This window comes from Meleagris gallopavo, chromosome 5 (genome assembly GCF_905368555.1).
Source record: "Meleagris gallopavo chromosome 5, MGAL_WU_HG_1.1, whole genome shotgun sequence".
NCBI classification, from domain to species: Eukaryota; Metazoa; Chordata; class Aves; order Galliformes; family Phasianidae; genus Meleagris; species Meleagris gallopavo.
Genome location: NC_139408.1, coordinates 38,905,655 through 38,927,666, shown reverse-complemented (window position 1 = coordinate 38,927,666; position 22,012 = coordinate 38,905,655). Strand labels below are relative to the sequence as shown.

The following is a 22,012-nucleotide window of genomic DNA, read 5'->3' as shown; positions in this document are numbered from 1 at the left end:
TTTTAAGAGGAAGAAAACAAAACCCAGAACCTCATATGTCATTGTGATGGCTTGTGTTCCTGCAAGCATTCCCTGTCTCACAAGTTGTCTGTTCAAGGGTTGGGTTGTGAATTTAGAGCGCAGCAGTGTTTCTGTGAGTGCTGTGCTGTGCTTTATCCGTGATAGAGGAGAGGTGTTTGGTGCAGACACTGTTTACATCCCCAGAAGGGGCGGGTGTAGGAGTTGACGACTGTGTGTTGGAGGCCTTAAACTGTGACTCTTGGTATGAAGAATTAAAATTAAAACTGACCTTGGAAGATGCAGTGGATTTTAATGTGTGTAAGAATACTCTGTGCTCTTAGCTAAGCAGTATGTGCTCCTGTTTCCTTGTGAGGGGAAAGGTCCAGCTCTGCTTTCTGAGCCTAGGCAGCAGCTGTTAAGGAACAGGGAGGTGCACATTTAAGGCCAAAAACAGTGCAGCTCTGCACTAATGTTCCTACGTAGCAAACATTGGTGACTGAGTCTGGGCCGCTGCGAGCGTGAGGATAACTGAGAGGGTTGGGGATGTCAGCAGCAGTGGCAGCTAGCAACGATTTCAGTAGGAGGTGACTGGGTCTCACCTGAGTATGTTACAGGTTGGTGTAGTTCCAGAAATACCCTCGGTGATGTAAAATGTGCACCAGAACAGCTGGTTTTTATTTTTATTTGCCAAACCTCATGCTGTCCAGACAGCGTTTCTGCTACCCCCTAACGGTGTACGGATCTAACTACAGCCACAGCCTTCCGCTGTCAGAACAGCGAGAGCTGAGCAGCACTGGAGCCTGAGGCTCTGGGCCATCAGCCCGAAGCCAATGGTGGCCCACGTTTCCACGAGCCCTGGGCAGCATTAGCGAGTCACGGCACTTAATCCTGAATTGCACTGTGTTCCTATGCCTCTGTGTTGCTATAATGTACATATCTATCGGATTCTTTTGTAGATAAGACATTTTAGATAAAATTTTTAAATGGGCTCCCCCCCAGATATTTTATGCCAGATGTCTAGTTTTTTTTACACTGGGGATTAACATTGAGGTTGGATGCTGTGTGGACAGGGAAAGGATAAATGGATGGTACATTGACTTTAAAAAGGTAACAATGCATGTTTTAAAAGAAAACTGGAGAAAAAAAAAACTGCTTGGAAAAAAGAATTCATTCAACTATATTCTATGTTCTGCATAATAAAGACTTTAAAGAGAAAAGCCCTGCCTGCTCCTTCCTTAACGCCTTCCTTAACGCTGTCTGCAGGACTGGGTGAGCTGGGCGCTCAGAGAGAGCAGCGTGTTCGCCGTTCCCGCTCAGGAGCCCTTCACGGGGGCGACGGAGACTCCGGGCCCCCCTTCGCGCCGCTCCCGCCCCTCCGCCCGGCGCCGCTCCCGCGCTCACTGCGGCCGCGCCGCGCCCTCCTCGCGTCACGCGACCGGCCCGGGCCCTGCCGACCCGCGGCAGCCCCAGCGCTGTGCGGGGGCTCCTCCGCGGGGCAGCGCCCGGTGCCGCGGGGCCGGCGCCGAGGAGGCGAGCCGGCGGCAGGGAGCGCCGCGGAACAAAGAGCCCCGGGCCGTGCCCGGCGGAGGGGCAGCGCCGGGGAGAGCCCGTTGGCGGCCCCGCGGCCATGCCGCCGCCGGGAGGGGAGGAGCGGCCGGCGGAGTCCCGGAGAGGCCGCGCTCGGAGGGAGCGAGGGGGCGGCCCAGGGACGCCCGGAGTCCCCGAGCGGGGCAGGGGCGGAGGCGCGGCGGGGCCCGGCCCGGAGCCGTCCCGCGACGGGCGGCGGTGCTGCGGTGCGCGGCGTCGCCAGAGGAGCGGCGGCCCCGGGGAGTGACTCCGGTGGGGGAGGAGGAGAAGAGGAAGAAATCAGAGTGCCGCGGGCCCGGAGGGGGTGGGGTGGCGAAGCCCTCTCCTCCCCCCTCCCGCACGCACTTGCGGAGCTCTCAGAGTTGCCCTTCAGCATCGGCGGCACCGGGAGGCGAGCCCGTCGTGCCCCGGCTGCGCTTCTACTTTTTCTTTGCTTTTTTTTTTTCCTGCTTTTTTGTTGTTGTTGTTGTTGTTATTGTTTTTACTTTTTATATATATTTTTTTTATTTGTGGTTGGTTTCCCCGCTCCTGCCGAGAGCCGCCGTGCCCGGCGCTGGGCAGTTACGGAGCGATGCCGCTGCCGGGCGGGAGGGTGGTGCTCGTCCTCGGCTTCGTCCTGCTGACAGCGCTCGTGGCCGCCGTGCGGGGACTGCCCGTCAGCAGACAGCGCGGTGGGCCCAGGGAGAGGAGCTCCAAGCTGGCCGAGGTGAGCGGGGCCGAAGGGCGGGGCGCGGAGGCCCAGGTGGGAAGCGGGGAGCCCGGCCCTGCCCGGCCTGCGGTGCTGCGGCTCTGCCGGTCCGTCCCGGCAACGAGTACGGGCGGCAGCGGGGAGAGCCGCTTCTGCCGGCGGCCGCTCGCGGGTATCCCGCGTCGCACAGCGAAGTAAGGCGAGGAGCGCGGCTCTCAGGTACGGGGTGTGATGGTCGTGAATGGAGAGCGTTGTGCCGAGGACCGCTGCAGCGCACAGCGTGTCCCGCTTCCTGCAGGAGCGCAGGCATCCAACGCGCGGAGCTCTGAGGGCGGAGGTCCGGGGTGAAACGGAGAGCGGAGCCCTGCGCTCCCACACGCCGCAGCACGGCGGGGAGGTGGTCGGTGTTGTCCCGTATCTACTAACACGCGGTGGCTGCGTTTTGAGAGGGAGTCCTCTGTTTCTGGCGCACGTAGGGAAGAAAGTTCAGCGCTAGGGAGCTGGACTGGGTGACCTTTCAGGGTCCCTTCCAACTCAAACGATTCTGTGATGATTCCATGATGAATTGAGAGCAGTTGTGCCTAGCCTGAACTGCAGCAGACAGCACGAGCGCAGTAGTGCGGTGGTTAAAGAAAGCGGGAGTGATTTTGGGTCATAGGCACAGATGGTTCGTGTTGCAGAGCCGATAGGTCCGGTCTCTATGGCAGCAGGGCCGCCACATCTGGAGTATTGGTTACACTGTGGGTAATGCCCTGCAGATGTGGGCAGGACGGAGGGGCCCGCAGGAGAAAAACAGAAGTGACGGAGCGGGGCAGATGGACAGCCACAGCCATTAAACAATTACAGAGCGATGACTTATTCTAATTAAATATCTTTAAATAAACCAAACATTTTTTCTCCATTTAAATTTAAATGGGATTTTTTTGTAATCTCTACTGAGCCTAAGTTGCCCTTCTGTGCTAAAGCAACGTAGAAAAATTAAAAGGCCGTTGTAGCATTTTTGAGTTAGAAAGTCTTTTAGTTGCAGGAAGAACAAGCAAAGAATGCTTTATGGGTGCAGCCTCATTGGTGTGTCCCAGATCCTGCATCCCAGCAAGGGCACCTCACCTCAAGCCCTTGCAAATGAATCGAGCGCTCACACTTGCTTTCTCTCCACTGTGATACTGTGCAGCAAAGCTTTGCCCTAGTTACTCTGAGTCCAGCAGATGCAGTGGGAATCTTTTATATTAAATCTCTTTAGCATGTGGGAAGAGAGAGTGCTTTCTTCCAAACCATGCCTGAAAATCTAACAAGAGAAACTATCTACAGATTGTCCAGCTCTTTGGCCATGTTTCAGGAGGTGCATGGGCTCCAAAGCAACATGCATTGAACAGCAGGGATTCCTCCTGCAGGCTGGCTGCCTTGCAGCTGGACATGGGCGGCTCCACATGTCCAGCGGTGTCCCCAGCTCACATGTAATGCTCCAGGTTTGGGTAACAGAGTGCTCAGAAGAGCTCGTGTCCCTGTGGGGACAGCTCGTCACTTTGCTTAATGCCTTGTTTGTTTCTGAAGTCAGGGGGCTTAAATGCAAAATATGTTTTGATAAACTCCCTGGATTCCAAAATATTGGCTTTGAGCATTGTTGGTAGATGTTTGGATTCTTTCTGACTGATACAAATCAGTTCCAGTGCTCTTCTAGGAAGCATGAAGTGAGTGATGCTCCACCACAGTAGGAGAGCAAGTTCTAGAAGTGACCAAACTTGTGTTCACCAATACAGCTACTGTGTGTAGCTGTGCATAGAGGTACCTTTAACAGCAGCAGCACCAGCACTGTGCTGGAAGTGAGTCTCCTGCAGTGCCATGAGATCCAGGAGTGTGCTGTTGGAGTTCCCCTGTGTGAGGCTGCAAGCAAAGCTGTTCTAATGAGAAGTAAACTATGGTAACAGAAGAAATGTCAAACAGTGCAAGGGCTGTACTGGCTGTAGATCATAGGTTTGTGAAGCTTCTGGTGTAACTGAGCCCACGGGAAGTAAGGAAACAAGAACAGTGCTCGGTATTGACTGATCGCATCCAGCAGTGAGAGAAGCAGAGGGAAACAGAGTTTGGAATGAAAGTTCTGCACTGAGATGTTCTGCTTGCCGAATAAAGTATTGTGGCAGTTCTGATAAAAATCACAAGCAGCTGGAAGCCCAGCCTGGAAGAGCGTATGGAATTAAGTGTGGCATCAGGTGGTGCGTGCCTGGCGCTGCAAGCAGAGCGAAGGGGTCCCAAGCCAGGTGCGTCGGCTATGCTGGAAGGAAGTGGCTGGACTGGAGCTGCCGGGCCATGGCCAGTTCCCTCAGCACCTGGCAGTGCAGGCACGCTGCGTAGGGACACTGCAGGGACAGGAGGGGTCTAGGTGGCATCCCGGCCCCAGAGCCTCGCTGCTGTCACTGCGCGGGCAGCCTGGCTGCGTCAGTGGCAGACACTGCCTGCGGATGTGCTTTTTACCTTTTCATTTCTTCAGCAATTAAGCGTTCTTGTCCCTGGCTTTGTCCTTGGTGGAGGTCGGATTTGCGGGCACAAAACGTGCACTGAAGCATCTTTCCGCCCTGAAAGGGACTCTTTGTGCGCGGGGAGGTACTTTACCCTTTGTAGCAAATTTCCTTTTGAGAAGTGCCAAATTATCTTAGTCAACAGAGTTGAAAACCCTCCCGCCCCGGGGCCGAGTCGGGCGCAAACAATGGGAGCTGGGTGCAGGGGAGCTGCGCCACCGGGGGCTCCTTCCTTCTCACTGTGCAGACGGGGCTGTGCGGCCCCACAGCCGGAATCAAAGGGGTTCCTGCAAAAGGCACGCGGAGGGGAAGGGATTAGGCGCAACCTCTCGGCAGGGCATCGCCCGGCCTTCCGTGGCACAGCGGCTGTTCCTGGAGAGCACCCCCATCTCCTCTGTTTCTGCTGGCCTGTACCAAAAGTTCCCACTGCCCCCCAGCAGCTGGAGCTGGGGCTGAGCGCTGCGGACGGCATCGGGCTCCTGCATACCCTAAGGACTGATGATGGCAGTTGTGCCTCCAGCTGCAGTCCCCTCGAGCCCAGCTATGACACGTGAGCAAGCTGGTGTAGGGCATGCACCTGGGATTTCTAGGTGGTGTCTTAGGGTGGGGAGTGGAGAAAAGAGCCTTTTGCTTTTCATGGAATCGTAAACGTTTTTTCACAGTCAAGAGGCAGGGCAGGGCAGGCAGCAGTGCTTCTGTGTAAAAAAGCTTCCATTTCAGACAGAAGTTTGTAAAAGTGTGAGGACTTCTTTACTGATAGAACGTTTTTGAGGGGAGCATTCATTAGGCTGTCAGATGCTTTTACATGGCCAGCTGTAAAAGTTGGCTGGCACTGTGTGTCTCAGGGCTGCTCAGCTTCCATACCTCTCCTGTGCGGCAGGACTCAGGTTGGCCTGAGGACCTTAGGTACCTTAGAGATGAAGACACCGAGAAGATGGTGGCCCACCTGCCCAGCAGCCCCGAGTAGCTCTTGACTGTACGTTGCATTTGTCTCCCAGGGAAGGACATGGCTTCAAAGGGAAAAAAACACTGTAAATTACTCCGGTTATTGCTGCCTTTGCTGCACCCTGGTGCTCCCAGCTGGGCCAGGAACATCCTGAGCTGTGGCAGCCATCATTACGCAGGGCTGTTCTCTCCTTGGGAGAAAGAACTCCAGGCTGCTTGGCAGGAACTGCATTGCACTGCATCGGCTGTGGGGAGGAAGGACAGGGACACTTGCTCTGCTCTGTTTGGGGGTTTTGGTCTCAGGGTTCTGCCTGAGCAGCAGTGGTGGAAGAGGCAGCAGCTGGAGCAGTCAGAAGGCTGCGGTACCCAGGCTGACAAATGTATGTCATTAGCTGGAACAAGTTAATGGTTACTGGAGCACATGGGTTTTAGAGCTGCAACAAGTTAATGGCAACTCAGTCAGACGCATTAAGAGCTTATGTGTATTACGGCTCAGCTATGTTAACAGAAAACACGTGCCCAAGCAAGGGGTTTACCTGAGAGAACCAGAGGGTATGGCTCTGCCTGTCCCCCGCTCTACGTGGTCCCTGAGGGGCCCTGGTCCTGCTCCCACCGCTGTGCTCTGTCTGGCATCCAGCCAGCTGGGCCGCTGCAGGCTCTGGGGGGCCCTTCTAGGCGAGGTGCCCCCGCCTACAGCACAGCCTGCTGGGGCTGGCCTGTGAGCGCAGTCTCTCAGCACGAGGAAGGCTCGAGGCCTCAGATGCTGCAGGGACATCTTGGCTGTGCCAGCTGGACATCTTGCTGGCCCCATTTGGTCCTGCACACAGCCACACGGCGTTCTGGCTCCCCACAGCCATGTTTCTCCGTGCTGGAGTGTCCGCCCTGCTGGGTCTGGCTCTGAATCAGAGACGGTGTAGTCCCAGACCTTGGAAGACTTCTGAGATTGCAGTTTCCACAGTTAAGGCAATAAATGGGGGACGTGAGGCAGCCTTTGATGCTGCCTCCTGTAACTCCCTCCTAGGGACAACTGGGCTATGGCCATTTAGAATGAGAATGTTTCCTTATGATCTGAAGTATTTTGATAACTGTGAAAATTATAGACATGGGGGTACAATATGTGCTTGGCTCTGTTTGCTTCCAGCTCCTACTGGTCCATTAAAAATAAGATCTTCCCACGCCAGAGTGATAACCAAGTGCCTCATCTGTTCCACGAGCACTTACAGAGCTCTCCCAGAACATAAAGGGAGCTGCTTCTGTCATTTTTAACAAAACAAAACCAAAAAAAGAACTCACATGAGTTGATCCTTAGATGAACAGGCAAGTAGAGCAGCTGGGAGGTCTTGGTCCCATCCTTTACTTGCATTACAGCCCCCATGCAGGCAGGAAAGTAGATAGAGTGGAAGAAGAGCGGGAGCTGAAGGTGTGTGATCTTCAGGAGCTCTTCTGTCAAAAAAGAAAATTCTGGTCTCTGTTCGGTATTTTGCTGGTTCACGAGCAGTCGGGTTTGCCACAAAGCACAAGATGAATGTTAAAAAGTCAGAGGGAGCTTGGAGGAAAGAGTAGAAAGATACTTGTGTAGGCTCAGCTCTGTTCAGGAAAAGATTAATACTTCTTCTGGTTGCATTCTTATATATATAATGTGTAATGTGGTAAAACTGTATAAAGGAAGCAACAAAAAAAACCCCATTCCTTATAGCCCACACTTTCAGCAAATGTGTCATTTTCTTCACTGCATTATTAACGACCCCCAAGCATAACTTGAATGTTGCTTCTCATCTGACTTCCACATGCACAGATTTCAAACTAAATGAGTTTATGTTCCCACTGACCAGCTTGGGATAGGAGCAGGCAGAAATAACATCCTCCAAGTGCCAAAGCACAGGTTCCGTCGATGTTTCGCCCCCTGGGAGCTGACTGGAGTGTGCTTGGCTTGGATTTATCCTGCTAACAAAGACCAACTCTGCTCAGCAACACATGGAGGTGCAAGGAGTGCTGTAGAGATCTGGCAGCTTTCAGCGGCTACGAGATGCTGCTGGAGGGACAGATATTGGTGATATGGGTAGCAGCAAAGTCTTGTCATAGGACAGCCTAGCATAGGGACTGATTTGATTATGCTTTCAGGTTTTAAACTGCTTTTTTAACGCAGGGTTAATTCAGAGTCTCATAGAGTTTATAGCCAAGTTGCAGATTTTAAGAGCAGAAGGAACAGTCAGGTTGCTGAATTATTCCCAGCGCAAATGCTTTGTGTATGTTTGAGCCAGTACCTTGTGCGGGGCTGCCTCCACAAGAGATAAAGCTTTCCTTGTTAGCTTGTTCTTGTGGTTAGTCACCTGCAGCATCAAAGCGTGATTCTTATTTTTCAGCTAAATTTGTCTGGCTTTGACTTGCAAACATTGGTTCCTATTATGTGTTTCTGTTCTGGATTAGAGTCCCTGGTGCCCAATGGGTTGTTTCCTTAAAGAACTGGGAAATCAAGTGATTGCTTTATCTTTTTAACCTGACAAATGAATTGTACGAGTCTTCAACTGGAGAGAGATTTTCGTCCCCTGGAACAGTTTTGCGGCTGTTCTCTTCAACGTTTTAAGATTTCCAGGCAACTTCAATAGAAGTGTTTGGACTAGAAATGGGAAAATATCAGCTTTTAATCTCTCTTAAAAATGTGTAGCCTTTCCCCACACCTTTTCTATATACCCTGTCACCCCTGTTAGGTACAAAATGCGCGTGGCACTGGGGTGAATTGCTGACAAGTTCCTTCCACTTCCTAATGCCTATGCTGAGTTTGTGCCCTGAGGTGTTTAGGTGACCCTAAACGTGGGGATTACTTGGGAAGAGTTCCTGGGCTGTAGGAAAGCAAATGTGATCCTGCCACTTTGATTTGATAGCCTTCAGCCTAAGCACATTGTTCACAAATGGAACCACACGCTGTTTCTTTCTCAGCCAGATAAGACATCACTGGGCATCATGTGGACAAGGGAAGAACTGGAGCTGGGCTGTGGCAGTTCCTAGTTTGGTTTTTCCTTTGCTAGTACAAGCTGGTCACTGAGGAAGGCTAGAACTGGGCAATGGCCAGGAGACACTGACGGCTTCCAGGCACCGTGCTCTCCATTTCTGATGCATGGTGGCAAACTTACTCTCTTGATGGTAGGAGATGAGAATTGCCAACAGCACGGTTTGCTGCATTTTACCAATGGCCAGGTTTGGGCTAGAGAGGACAAGCTGGATATGACCTCATGCACAAATCCCATGCAAAGGCTCTGTAAACAGGATTGTTTTCGCTGCAAAAAGGCAAGGTCTTTTTTGTGAGTCACCTGTGGGGGCCACCCAGGCAGACACCTGCAGGAGCCTTTGTGCCCCCAAGGACCTGGGAGCAGAAGGAGCTCTGTCTGCCCAGTAACGCTCCCCCAGCTCGCTCTTGTGTGACACTTTTACATTTTCCCTGTGGGAACAGTACTCTGAATTTCTTGAGCTTGTTTGGGCGTAAAATCTGAATTAAGCAGTGGGTGTAAGTTTGGAGACTTGGAGTCTGCTCCTGGCTCAGTCGCTGTGATGTCCTTGGATCTCGGATCTCATTGCTAGAGACCTTCGTTTCCACGTGTGTTACATTTGGGTCCTCTGTGAAAGGAGCTTACCCAGCCCTGTTAAGCTTGTTATGTTCGAGCGCCAGCATCTGCTGGCTGTGCTGTGCCCAGGGGCTGCATCAGGCCAGTGCTGCGGGCAGTGCTGTGTGGCCAGCGCTTGCCGAGCGCGTGAGGCTGTGGCCAGCCTTCCGCTCCTGGCAGGGGCTGGAGGCCTCGAGGAGGGGCAGCGGGGTTGCTCTTCTGGACCCATCTGGTGAAGTCTGTCACAGGCTCTTCCCTGCGCCCAGCCTGCTCTGGTCAGCAGCCAAGGGACCAGCAGTGTCCCTGCTGCTCTTTTCCCTCCCCCGGGGATGGGGAGGGGGATGCGGGCTTTGATGTGCGGGCACAGGACTGGGGACAGGCTGTGTGTGCTCATGAGAGCCTGGCCGGGCTCCAGCTGCCTTTGAAGTGCTCCAGTGATCAGGATGAAAGGGAGGGGAGTCCTTCTCCAAACCATCTGGCTCTAATTGCAGGTAGAAATGCCTCTCCGCATCCCCCATGGGGAGGGGCACGCCGCTCTCTTGGTTAATCCCACCACTCGTCTGGGCTGGCGCAGAGGGCGAGAGTTTGGGAACAAAAGGGGGTTTCAGCCAGGCAGCCAGAAATAGACGCTGCTGGCAGAGCTGCCGGGGCTTCGGACACCTTTGCGCCCAGTATGGAGCCGCAGGGCCCTGGGGAAATTCCCAGGGAAACCCATGCCGTGATAGGGCTTTGCCATTTGTTCCGTCTCTGATTTCATCCCTCTCATTCACACCCTTCCATGCCAGTGTGGAGGTTAGGGCTGTGGGGGGACAGAGCCAACTTGGCTGTGCGGCAGCTGAGGGTTCCTGCCCACTCCTGCCAGACCGCTCAGGGCTGGGCAGCAGGGCTCCGTGTGTCACTGAGGTGGCAGCAACAGACAGTCGCTGGTAGTACATACAAGTAGTTTGCTTTGTTGTATTTGGCTGGGCATTCTTCCCAAGGAAATAAAGGCAGTTTGGTTGTATCAACAGTTCTGTTTCCTCCTTGCAATAGTTTTTGGGCAGCATCTTAATTCTCACTTAAAGCAACATGGGTTTAGTTTTAAGTCATCTGCACTAGTATTGATACACAGAGTGATTTCTCTAGGTGAGAAATCTTGTTGCAAATCTTGTCACGTGAGCTCTGGCAGCTCTGTGCTCATGAGCAACCGTTGCTGTTACGCATTGCCAGGAACCAAGTAACAGCCAAAAAGGGAGAACAAAGTGGAAACCCAGGTGGCACCGGGAGTGGGACAGCAGAGACAAGCAAAGAGAGGGTGATTGATGGGATGGAAGCAGAGCCTGAGCAAACCTGTAGGCTGCCTGAGTGCGTTGAGGTCCCAGCACAGTGCAGGCCTCTTAGTGTTAATTAATTGTTAATCATTGTTCTGCTCCATGCTGCAGTGAGATGAGGCAGGAGAACTGTTCAGCAGAGAAGAGCAGATCCTGCTTTGCCGGACAACAGCCACCCTCAGGAGATGGCTGGGTGAGCGAGGGGCCATCCTCACTGCCTCTTCTCCCTGCAGGTCTCTGCCTCATCAGACCCCCGTGCAGCCGGGGACGAGGAGCTGCCACCATCGGGCAGGGCACGAGGCCTGCGGCGCAGCGGACAGGCAGGCCCACGGCGGCATCGGCGCCGCGGAGCCGCTCAGCAAACGTTGAGGAGTCCCGTGCAGCCCCAGCCCAGTGCTGCTGGCCAGGAGGAAAGCCTGCCCTTTGTGCTGGACCTGCAGAGCTTGCCAGGGCTGGCCAACGTTGACCTGAGCGCCCAGAATCCCAACATTCAGGTGAGAAGCGAGGCTGGGTGGGATACAGGTTGAGTGATTCCCTAACAGAAAAATTTTCAAGAGCAGCTTTCTATGGCTTTATGTGGTTGTGTGTCTTGGTATCTTGGCAACTCTCTCAGGTGCAAATAGCAGCTCAGCTTCTGAGGGGCTCCACTGGTTAACCTGCAGTGTTGCCACAAACAATGCCTTTCATTCTGACCCTGCTTAGTCCCTCCAAATTATGAGATTTCTTGTGCCCATAGTCCTGTAGACCAAGCAGCTATGGACTCAGGCAGTCCTTATGCCAGAGGACATGCCACAGCCAGGCCATCAGCTGTGCCTTGACTCACCACTCTGCCTTGTGTCACTTCCAGGTAACCATTGAAGTGGTGGATGATCCTCAGGCTGAGATGGAGATGGACTTGTTGAAGGAAACAAGCAATGACTGGTCCTTGACGTCCTCTGAGTGGTTGTCCCACAAGGACCTCTTCTGGCCTCTTTTCTGGGAATACACTGACCCCAACGAGGAGGAAGAGGAGGAGGATGAGGATGACAATATGGGTGTAGGGGACAGGGATGAGGAGGAAGATGAGGAGGACGAGGATGAAGAAGAGGAAGATTACACTGCAGAGTATGAGGAGGAGGAGTCCATGCTCAGTGGAGTAGGAGATGACTGGGAGCAGCGGTGGCCCAGTCAGAAGAACTGGATCTTTAAGGAAAAATATAATTATGGTGAGTCCTCTTGAGCATGGTCTACAGCAGCTGTCCTGCAAACCAGAACTGTCCTCCCCTGCTCAGCCCACCCGCAGCCCAGTCTCAGTGTAGTGTGAGCACCCATGCACAGGGGACCTTGAGCACCAGAGAGGTTGGGAATGGGCAGTGATGACTGGCTAGGGCTCAGAGACAGAGCTGTGAGAATGAGAGCCTTTGCTTGAGGGCTGCCAGTTGAGGGCGGGGTTGGCTCTGGGCATCACGTCTCTAGGCACTGCAGGTGGTCCTGTGTCCCTGTAAATGGCATCTCAGGAGCAGGGCTTGGCTGAGAAATATCTGGGGCGGCTGCTGGTTCCATCCTGCTGAGGCTTTCTGCAAGGTTCATCCCTCTCTGCCTATCCTGTGCCACATGCAGACTATGAAGATGAGGAGGAATGGAGTCCTTGGTCTCCTTGCAGCATCACTTGTGGCAGCGGCAACCAGAAGAGGACCCGGTCCTGTGGTTATGCCTGCACAGCAACAGAGTCAAGAACCTGTGACCTGCCACGCTGCCCTGGTGAGCCTTCGGCCATCCTGGTGTTCAAGCACTATTGGAGCACTATTCCACCCCAACACAGGCTGGTCCCCTCCCTGCTATTGCTCAGCAGGCTGGGCCTGCTGCCAACATAGGGAGGGAGGGAAAAGGGCACAGAGAGCAGTCTGCTCTCAAGGCAGGGACACTCCTAGCTATCAGGTCAGCAAGGGGACCCTTGTTCCCCAAATCCATGTGCAGGCCCCAGTTTTGGCTGCCCTCTCAAGTTTGAAGTGCCAAGTCCCTCTTCTCCAGAGGACTGCTCGTGGTTCAAGAGCTAGCTAAGTTGGATATGATCTGAAATAATGAATGTGGGTGCTTGTTTCCATGAGAAGCTCTGGTGGGGCTTCATAGTGCTACAGGCAGTTGTGTGAAGTGCAGGGATGGTGGATTGAGACCCCAGCTCCCTGCGTAACTCCTCACACCTGTCTCGCAGGGAGCCTGAAATCCAGTCCCGAGGTTTACAGAGAGCCATCCCCATGCACTGAGATTTGCATAGTTCCTGTGCCTAGGCCCCTGTGGCCAGTTCATCCTGCACGTCTTTGTCATACAGGCACAGGGCCATGTCACCAGAGCAGTGGAGGGAGAGGTGCCCTGTGGGAAGAAAAAAAGCCTATCTTCCTTTTCTGGACACTCCATCTCTGGAGGTGTTCAAGGCAAGGTTGGATGGGATCGTGGGCAGCCTGATCTAGTGGATGGCAACCCTACCTACAGCAGTGGGTTAGAACTAGATGATCTTTAAGGTCCCCACCAGTCTAACCCATTCTGTGATTCTTTGTTGTTTTTTTTTCCCTTCTCAAGGAGCAGAGGGAGAAATAGTCTTCCCTACAGAGGAGACTCCTTTCAGAAGTGACAACACCACAGAGCTGTTCAACTCAGGTCAGCTTTTGCCTCGTCCTCGTGCTGGGGGCCTAGGTGCTTTCATACAAAACCCTGTGGGAAGGTGCAACTGGTGGGGAGGGCTGTCCCAGAGGCTCTCTGGTCTGGTGTCCAAACATTGCTCCTTTCATTGCCATGTGCAGGCTTAGCTATGTCGTATTGCCAGCAATGCTGGGACACCCAGTGATTCCCACAGGATACGATGAAAGCGATCCTACTCCATGGCTTGCAGTAGTTGAAGCCAGCCTGCAGCCTACCCTCCTGCAGCTCTGCCATGGTGGGATGCTGCTGTCCTTCCCCTCCAGGAAGCCTGGTGGCTTCTGCCAAGTTTTGTGGAGTCTCCTGGTGGAGCTGGCAAGGCTGCAGACGAGCAGTGGCAGGGCAAGGAGGGGTGCTTGTGCCCTCACCCTTTTTCTGCCTCCCTCCTAGATGTGGACAGCTGTGAGAAGTGGCTGAACTGCAAGAGTGACTTCCTCACCAAGTACCTCAGCAAGGTGTTGACAGACCTGCCCAGCTGTCCCTGCTCTTACCCCCTGGAGGCTGTTTACAGTGCTGTCAACCTGCGGGATGAGCGACAGGGCAAGAGCTTCCGCTGGCGGGATGCCAGTGGCCCCAAGGAGCGCCTGGACATCTACAAGCCTACAGCACGCTTCTGCCTGCGCTCCATGCTCTCCCTTGACAGCACGACGCTGGCAGCGCAGCACTGCTGCTACGACGAGCACACTCGCCTCATCACCCGGGGGAAGGGTGCTGGCGTCCCCAACCTCATCAGCACTGAGTTCTCCCCAGAGCTGCACTACAAGGTGGACATGTTGCCCTGGATCCTCTGCAAGGGCGACTGGAGCCGTTACCATGCTGTGCGACCACCCAACAATGGGCAGCAGTGTGCGGACAACCCGGCCGAGGAGGAGTACCTCTCCCAGCTGCAGGAGGCCAAGGAATACTAGCCACAGCCATGCTGAGAGGAGACATGGGGCCACCATGCATCTGGCCGCTGACAGATCCTGCCCTGACCCATGCTGTGAGGGCTGGAGCCATCCCTTGTGTTACCCTCCCTTAAGGCGCAGCTGAACCTCAGCCCTGTTGGTGGGCTCCTCATGGGGCCAAGTGGAGCAGGGTCTCATCGCCTCAGTGGGGCGTCTCAGCTCCCAGCAGGTTTGTGAGGGTGCAGGAGTTTGTCACTGTGTCACTCCAGCTGTGCCACTTGGGGCAGGCCCCCAACACTGCTCATTTTTGGGCACTGCAGAGCTGGAGTGCAGGGGATAAGAGGCAGGGGCTAGTGTCAGGGGAAAAGGGTCTGCTCCCTTGTACTTTTTCTAGGGTCTCCTCCATGGTCTTGCAGTGCAAGCTATGAGTGAGCATCTGCAGTGTGGAGTGGCCTCAGTTCCCATTGGTGTCATGCTGCATCTGAAGAGCTGGCTGGATGCAGGCAGGGCTGCCTGGTTCTGTTGGAGTGCCTGCCCTGGCACATGCTGGCCTCCTCTACAAGAGGGGATCGTGCTTCGTGAAGGGACGGGGCTGTCCCAGCACTGTGTGTGGAATGGAGCCTCCCCTATCCTTGGCTATTTGCATTCACAATCGGGAAGGAAAAGGTGGAGGCTTAACAAGGTTTTGTGGATTAGTGAGTGTATGTGGGACAGGGCAGGGGGATAAATGGCCACATAGGCTTCTGTGGCAAGATCATCTTATCTCTCTGGTTTGGGTTGCTAAAGGGAGCACTCTGTGCCAAAGTGTGAGAGAGGTGGACCTTTGAAACAGTTCTTCATAGGAGGACCACACAGGTCTGCACTGCAGCCTCTCTACCTCAGTGCTTAGGAGAGTAAGCTGTTTGCTCCTGTGCAAGTTCCATCACCAGCCCTGCTCTGTCTCAGATCCCTGGTAGCTCCCTAGCAGGCTTCAGTGCTTGGAAGCCAGTTTAATATGGCCCAGCATAGAAAGTCCTACATTTCCTACCCACAGCAGCCAAGCCACCACTTGTTGCTGTTACTGAAAGAGGAGCAAAAAGTTCTGAGCCAAGTTCCCTATGGTGATGAGGACAAATCACCACTGGGAGCATGTGATTTTGCCCTTTTTAGTTTGCTGCTCATCTCTTGTCCTTCTAAATGCATTCTCTATGTGGTGTTTGCTTAGACCCTCACCAAGAGTCAACCAAGAGAAACATGTCCTGGTTATACCCTGCTACTCTCGTGGTTTGCTGCTTTGCTGAACAAGCAAACATTGTTCCAGTTGAGGAAGAAACGTGCCAGTAGTGTCAATACATGGTGTTGCAAATCGTGACACTCCCCATGGCCAATTTGGTCTTGCCTGTTTTTGTTTTTTTTAGTCTTACACAGGCTCTTGTCAGTTTCTCCCATCATGTTCTTGGGAATTCGAGAGCTCCTGAACTTCACGTGGGAAAGCTAGGCTGAGCACCTTGATTTCTGGGCATTCAGTAGTTGAAACTGTTCTCAACTTTCATTAGCAAATCTTATGCATCAGAGGAAATAAAAGAGCAATTCAAGCAAACAGGAAGAAGACTGGAGTAATTTCTGAACTAGAGATTTCAACTAGGGCAGTTGGTTACTCCATGTTCTTCTGCAGAACACTGTCAGACCAAAAGATGCCTGTCTAGATTCTGCTGGCCTTGAATTGGCCATACTGTGCTAGTTCTGTCCTAATCCCAAGAGCCTTCTCCAGGATGAGTGAACATCCATAGTCAGGTAGCTCTTTGGAGAGTCTTTCTAGGACTATCTCATAGAAGTTGAGTATCTCTTGATCCTCTTGCCTCAGTTACTAGTGGAATATTGCATCCATAGACATCAATAGATAGAACTTCATTGCTGGTAAAACAAAAATATGAGTGAAGTTACTGCTGAATTATTAAACTATTTTTTCATACTTAGATCCACAGACCCCAGCTGTAGGTGCTATCAAAATATAGGCAGATGCAGTCTATTTTCCAAAAGGCATGCAATCTTAAGATGTCAGGCATTACATAAAGAGTAAGGAGAAAGATGAAACCAACAGGCATGGATGGAGACACAGACCATGGTAAATTTTCATTACTACTACATGCTGAAGTGGTCGTTTGCTCCTTAGCTTCCTATGAAGAGATAATTCATAAGGAGATGGTCCAGAGGGGATGACAGTGATCTGGCGTGTTGGTTCTGGGAGCCTGAGATGTGTGCAAGGATGCTCACTGATAGATATGGAAGCGTTAGTACTGGAAGCAAATAAATTGAGTGCTGAGCTGTGGGAGAATGAGCTTCTTGCCTTCTGTTTCAGAATAATTTAATTCCCATAAGACATTTTAACTAATATGAACAACCACATGTTCCTGGTGGACAGTACTGGACCTGTGCATGGAAAGGGGACCTCTGCAAATAGTTTTCTAGAAAGACTTTCGGTGACTCAGCCAGTTTGTTTCACTGATCTCTAAGGCAGCAGTCCTAGTGAGGACTGTTACCCAGGAATTGCCCCCTCCCATGTTTATACTGGGGATATCAACCAGTCTAAACCCCCCCCAAAAAAACTATAATTTCTGCAGTAAATGCAGTTACCATCCAAGGGCAAGTATCCAAGGGCACTTATTGCATTAGGCCCCTACAAGAATCTGATTGAAAGCCAAGTGGCTGTTCTGCCTGGCTGCCCCTGTGGATTGGAAGATTACAGGCATGAACTGGAGCAGGAAAAATGCAACAGTGATATTCCTCCCTCGCACCTTACACACCAGGAGACTTTGCAGAGCACCATAAGAAAAGTAGTCATTAACCAAGCATTTATTTTTATATGCCATCAAAGATTCTGTCCATCCCACTGCTATTTAAGTGATGAAACTTTTACCTTCCACTCTATGAGTTTATTGTGTTGGGTTCTTTTTTAATATATAATATATATGAAAATTATTTCTACAAAATTTCATAGAGAATTCTTTATTCTGACACTGCAATAAAGCACTTTATGTATGTGTGTGTTGCTGATGTCATTCAGTTGGGACTGAAGCATACAGTCTTGGAACCTTTTGTTCTATCTGTGCAGGATGATGCTGCACTGAGTGCTGAGTGCCTTAGGTCCCTTCACTGCTGTGCTGCAGGAGCCTGGTGGCTTTGCTTTCTTACCATGCGCATGTGGTGGTGTTGAGCACATTTCAGTAGCAGAAGTGCATGCAGATGCTCCTAAATATCGTGAGCAGCAATTTTCAGTTGATCACAAATGCTCAAAGGAATCTTATTTTCCTGACCCCATTTCCAGTAAGAAGGTGGCAAGGCAGAACGATGCAAACCAGGACACTTTGGATTTCTTTTACAATTGTGATTCAAATCCTGGCAGCTTGAATTGTGCAGTTGTAATGGTGCAGAAGGTTCAGGTCTCATGTTCTTTCCAAGCTTTGTCCATCCCCAAGATGTTATGCTACGTGGTTCCTTCATATGGATTGTGTGTGACAGCTGCAGTAGCTGAAAAACAGGAGTGGGTGATGCTGGTAGACAAGGGCTGTGTATGTGTATGGGTGTAAACTGACTGTAGAGAGAGATGTTGTCCATGTGTCCCCCCCACTTCTGTCACTTTTGCATGTATCTATGTTTACCTCTCCTTCCCCATCTCCTGGCTTGGCTAATGTCAGAGCTTGGTGGGACATGGCCTTTCTCTGTCATGCCTCGAGTACAAAGGAGCTGTAAGATATTGATGAGGTTCAACTAATAGCAATAACAAAGGACAGGAACATGGAATGGGAGACAAAGGGATGCCAGGGGAGGGCTACAGGAATTGAAATTCTGCTCAGAAGGATGGAAATCTCCTACAAGATCATTGGGGGCTGCTGAGAGGTGCACTGCCTGTGCTTCAGCCCTGATGCCAGGTTTTATTCCATACTCAGACATTACAGGAGCACCCTGCTAATAACAGGTGTATGCATGAGAGCAGATGAGAAAAACCCAGCATCTTCCCAGCTGGAAAACTGATTTGGCAAACAAGCTCCACAGCCAAAAGCTAATGATAGCAGAAGGATTAGCAAAGCTTTCCAAGGATCGCAGCTTTTTGTGGCTGTTAATTTGCTGCATAAATTGTGACCACTTCTAAGCAAGCTCTTGTTATTTCCAGCTGTTTTCCTTCCCCCTCTCTTACTCCTTTTTTCTTGTGCTGGCTGTGCACCTGTCAGAGTTTATCTGGGACAGCAGTGGGTGGCTCTGCTCCACAGCTGCCTGGCACCATTGCTGGCCCCTGCTTGGGGACTGCAGGCCGTTCCAACAGTCAAAGAATGCTCCATCACACCAAGCTCCCATTGGTCTTCTTTGCATCAAAACCACCATTGTCTGCAGCCTGACTTGGGGTAGCAGGGTGAGCTTGGCTCTGTAGGAAAAACAGCAAAAAGTCACTCTGCTCCTGGAGCCAGAAGGTACTGCTCATACAACATGCATTTATTCATCAGTGAGGTTCCTGTGTTGCTGGGCCTTGCTCCAAAACTCTGTCTTACAGAAATCTCACAGGAAAAGGAGGTGAAACAGGAAGAATTGCTGCCCTAGCTCTGCAGGTGAGGAAGGGAAGCACCAGAACTGGAGATGCTGTCTGAGTCCACAGTCTGCAGCAGTTTCAAGTTGTGTTTTTGCCTGCTGCTCTACCACTTCTCAACCTGGTGAGTTGTCCCAACCCAATTTGGCAGCTTTGTGTGTGGCTCAGCCACACCACTTCCCTGGCACCCAACATGCAGCGGAGTGGAGCAGCCTCGGGCAAAAGGTCTGGCCTTCGCCTGGAACACAGCAAAGTGTGGTTGTGTTGACAGTCCTTAGGCCTTGACTTAAACCTGAGCGTCTGGAGATGGAAAAAATACCCTTCCAGGCAGAAAGCAAATATTCTAGCCTGCAATGGGACATTGTTGTAGCAATACATCATGCCACAGAGGATGGGCCCCCATGTTCACAATCAGGAAAGGAATTTCTTGCCCTTCTTCCCCTGCCAGGCAGCATCCAGCTGCCCCTCAGAAATGCCAGAGATGAGCCCAGCTGGCAGGGCCTGGCCCCTGCTTTGTTGAAGGTATGTCAGCTATTCTCACCCAGCATGGGGCCTGGCAGTAGGGACCACAGCCCTGCCTTGCCAGGCCCCACACAAGGTCCCCCAGGTGGTCTGATCCCAAGCAGCACACTCTGCTCCAGCAGACCCTGCTGGGCTGTCCTACAGGCACTAGCTTCTGGGAGCTGAGCTGCATTTGTGGGAACACCGTTGGACCTCTGACGTGCCAGGAAAAAGGCCTCCCCTAGACATCACAGCCTTTGCACCCGGAGTGGTGGATTACAGATAATGGATTTATATGGGACCTTCTAAAATCACATAGCTCTGCCATGGGGATGTGGGTAAATCATCCCTCACCAGTGGGTCCCTCTCCCCTGGTCTTAAAGCTCTCCAGAGATGAAGAGGTCACTGTATTCCTCAGATTTACTGTTCTTGCAGGGAGTCGCACTTTCCTAGCAGCCAACCTAAATCCTTTACGTTTTAAGCCTGGTGCATCTTATCTGCAGTGGTCACAGAGAGCATATTATTTCCTTATTTGCTCCTACCTCTCACATATTTGCAGACTTTTGTCACTGCCTCTTCCCCTGTCTTGCTCCTCTATCTTCTCATCTCCAGACTAAACAAATGCTGTCTGTCAGGTTTTCCTCAGAAGCTGCTCATTATTGTTGCCCACTACTGGACTTTCTCCATGTAAGCCATGTCTGTCTTGATGTGTACAGGCTCAGAACAAAGCTGTGGAGCTGGAGCTGTCTTAATGCTCTGTGGAAAGATTTCTTCACAGAGCCCACAGACCTGCTTGGGCAGCTTTTTTTCTCTTCTGTCATTATTTATTTTCATTTGAGAATTCACCATAACCCACCCATCTTAAACATCTTTCACAAACGTGCTCCAAGCCTGTCATTTCCCCGTGTATGTGTGTTACTTGTTGATCCTGCCCCAGTGCAAAGCTTTGCAATTCAACAAGGTCAGATGTGCATGTGTTTGTTTGTTTTCTCCTGAATCGCTTTTCAATTTAGTCAAGAACATTTTAAGCTCTAAACTTGTAAGGACCTTGTAGCTCTGGTGGTGCTGTAAATTATTTCAGACTTTTATCAGTTATTACCTTCAGGACTGAAACATACTTGGTTCATTAGGGCTCTACTAGGCCTTTCCTCATCCACTTGGTGCTTGCTAGTAACATCCAGCCTCTGATGGTAGCCAACAGCCAGTGACTAGAAAGAAAGAGCAAAGAGAAGGGCAGGCATGTTGCTGCTTCCCTGAGATATTTTCTCTGCTGTAAGCAGCTGGTGGCCAGGAGACTTCTCAGGCCACATGTGATGGATGTTTTAATAGTCCTTGGCTGTTTTTTTCTTCCATAAATTTGTCCACTCTTGCTCTGAATCTATGTAAACTGTTAGTGGCATGCTATCACCACCTGCAAGACATTCCAGAATTCACCAAATGTCTGCAAAGTCCCATTGGTTGGGACCCCATGTTTGTTCATTTGATGGATGTTCCTTACTCAACTTCTCCATTGTCTTTCAACTGCAATGCCATTTAACATCTATCTCTGATGTCTCATTGCTGTGAAAAATTCACTGCTTAGTTATGTTTTCTGGTTGTTCTACTACTGTTTTGTTGCTGTTGTTTTTCATTCACAAGCCTTTCCCTCTTAGCTTGTGTCATTTGAGATTCTTGAAGACCCTCTTGGCACAGGAACATGAACTTGCTTTTCTTTCTCATTTTATATACCTCTCCCTCCCTGCCCCAAATAGCCGAGGGTCTGCAAACTCTGTCCAGATCTCCTAATGCTTCCAAGCAAAGCAAAGGTCTAGGGCACCTCATTAGCATCTGTACGGCTGCACCAGATGTCACCTTTAGATGGACAGGCGGATGCTTTGCTGAGAACAGGCAGACTTTCACCAGCATGAAGCGAGGCTCCACAGCAGTACTGTAAGGTATTACCACTGCAATGCCACATCACAGTGAGTATATCCTGATACCTTTTGTCCCTCGGCCTAAATGCTAGCTCCGAGCCTGGCATTTTAGCACAAGCTTTCCTTCAGAGGTGGTTGAATTTCATGCACTGTGTTGTGAAGAGCAGCCCAGCAGCCTGGCCACCTGTCCTGTGGGGGTTGCCAGCCCAAGGGGCACGGAGCCAGCTGAGGCAGCACTGGCATGACTCACGGCTGTCAGTTCTGTTGGATGACGAGCCCTCAGGCAGCCTTTGAGCGAAACCCAGAGCCTGAGAGCCCTATGCTCACAAGCTGCAGGCTGAGGCCAAAGCGTGTCCTATTAGAGTAGCAGCAGGATGCCCAAAGTAAGCCCTGTTTGTGATGAAAGGAAGGCAATTAAAATTCCACTTCAGCTGCCTTCCTGTCCCACTTCCTAGTTTTCCAGCAGCAGGTGATTAGCTCAGCCTGCCTTCTGCTGCCCTTGCTCAGCTGTGCCAGTGAGGCCACGCAGACAGCAGCACTGCTGCCACAGCGTGGTCAGCAGGCCAAGCACTGCCAGTACAGTGCAGTTCAGGTATTGGGTTGGTTCAAATTAACTCAGAATGAGCTTATCTTCTGTTTTCAAAAAAATTGGCTCTTATCAAAGCTCTCATCTTATCCGGGCTAGTATGTTCACAGAGGTTTCACATTTCCCATGTCTCAGCCCAGGATTGTCTAAAAACAAACACATGCTATGCAGTAACATCAGTGCATGTATACAGTGTCAGCCTCCTGCATCCTGCAAGACACTTACAGTAGCTCACCCATGCACATGAATCCC

At 51.6% G+C, this 22,012-nt stretch overlaps 1 protein-coding gene across 2 annotated transcripts; it reads left to right on the top strand.

The window, feature by feature from the left end:
• The first annotated feature begins 1,347 nt into the window (after positions 1 to 1,347).
• Positions 1,348 to 17,220, top strand: ISM2 (isthmin 2). Of its 2 annotated transcripts, none has more exons than XM_010711776.4 (6): positions 1,348 to 2,293; positions 10,876 to 11,136; positions 11,490 to 11,847; positions 12,242 to 12,382; positions 13,205 to 13,276; positions 13,706 to 17,220. In XM_010711776.4, exons 1-6 carry the CDS (start codon positions 2,159 to 2,161, stop codon positions 14,221 to 14,223), a joined length of 1,485 nt encoding a protein of 494 aa, XP_010710078.1. In that variant the 5' UTR covers positions 1,348 to 2,158; the 3' UTR covers positions 14,224 to 17,220. The 2 variants fall into 2 exon arrangements, with proteins under 2 accessions (XP_010710078.1, XP_010710077.1); XM_010711775.4 differs by having other exon boundaries at positions 1,362 to 2,293; positions 13,199 to 13,276.
• The last annotated feature ends 4,792 nt before the right edge of the window (positions 17,221 to 22,012 follow it).

Excerpts from the sequence above, each read along its gene's own strand:
- ISM2 (XM_010711775.4), top strand. The coding sequence starts at position 2,159 with ATGCCGCTGCCGGGCGGGAGGGTGGTGCTCGTCCTCGGCTTCGTCCTG. Across the intron at positions 2,294-10,875 it reads GGAGCTCCAAGCTGGCCGAG|GTCTCTGCCTCATCAGACCC; the intron begins GTGAGCGGGGCC and ends TTCTCCCTGCAG. Across the intron at positions 12,383-13,198 it reads TGACCTGCCACGCTGCCCTG|GAGCAGAGGGAGAAATAGTC; the intron begins GTGAGCCTTCGG and ends TCCCTTCTCAAG.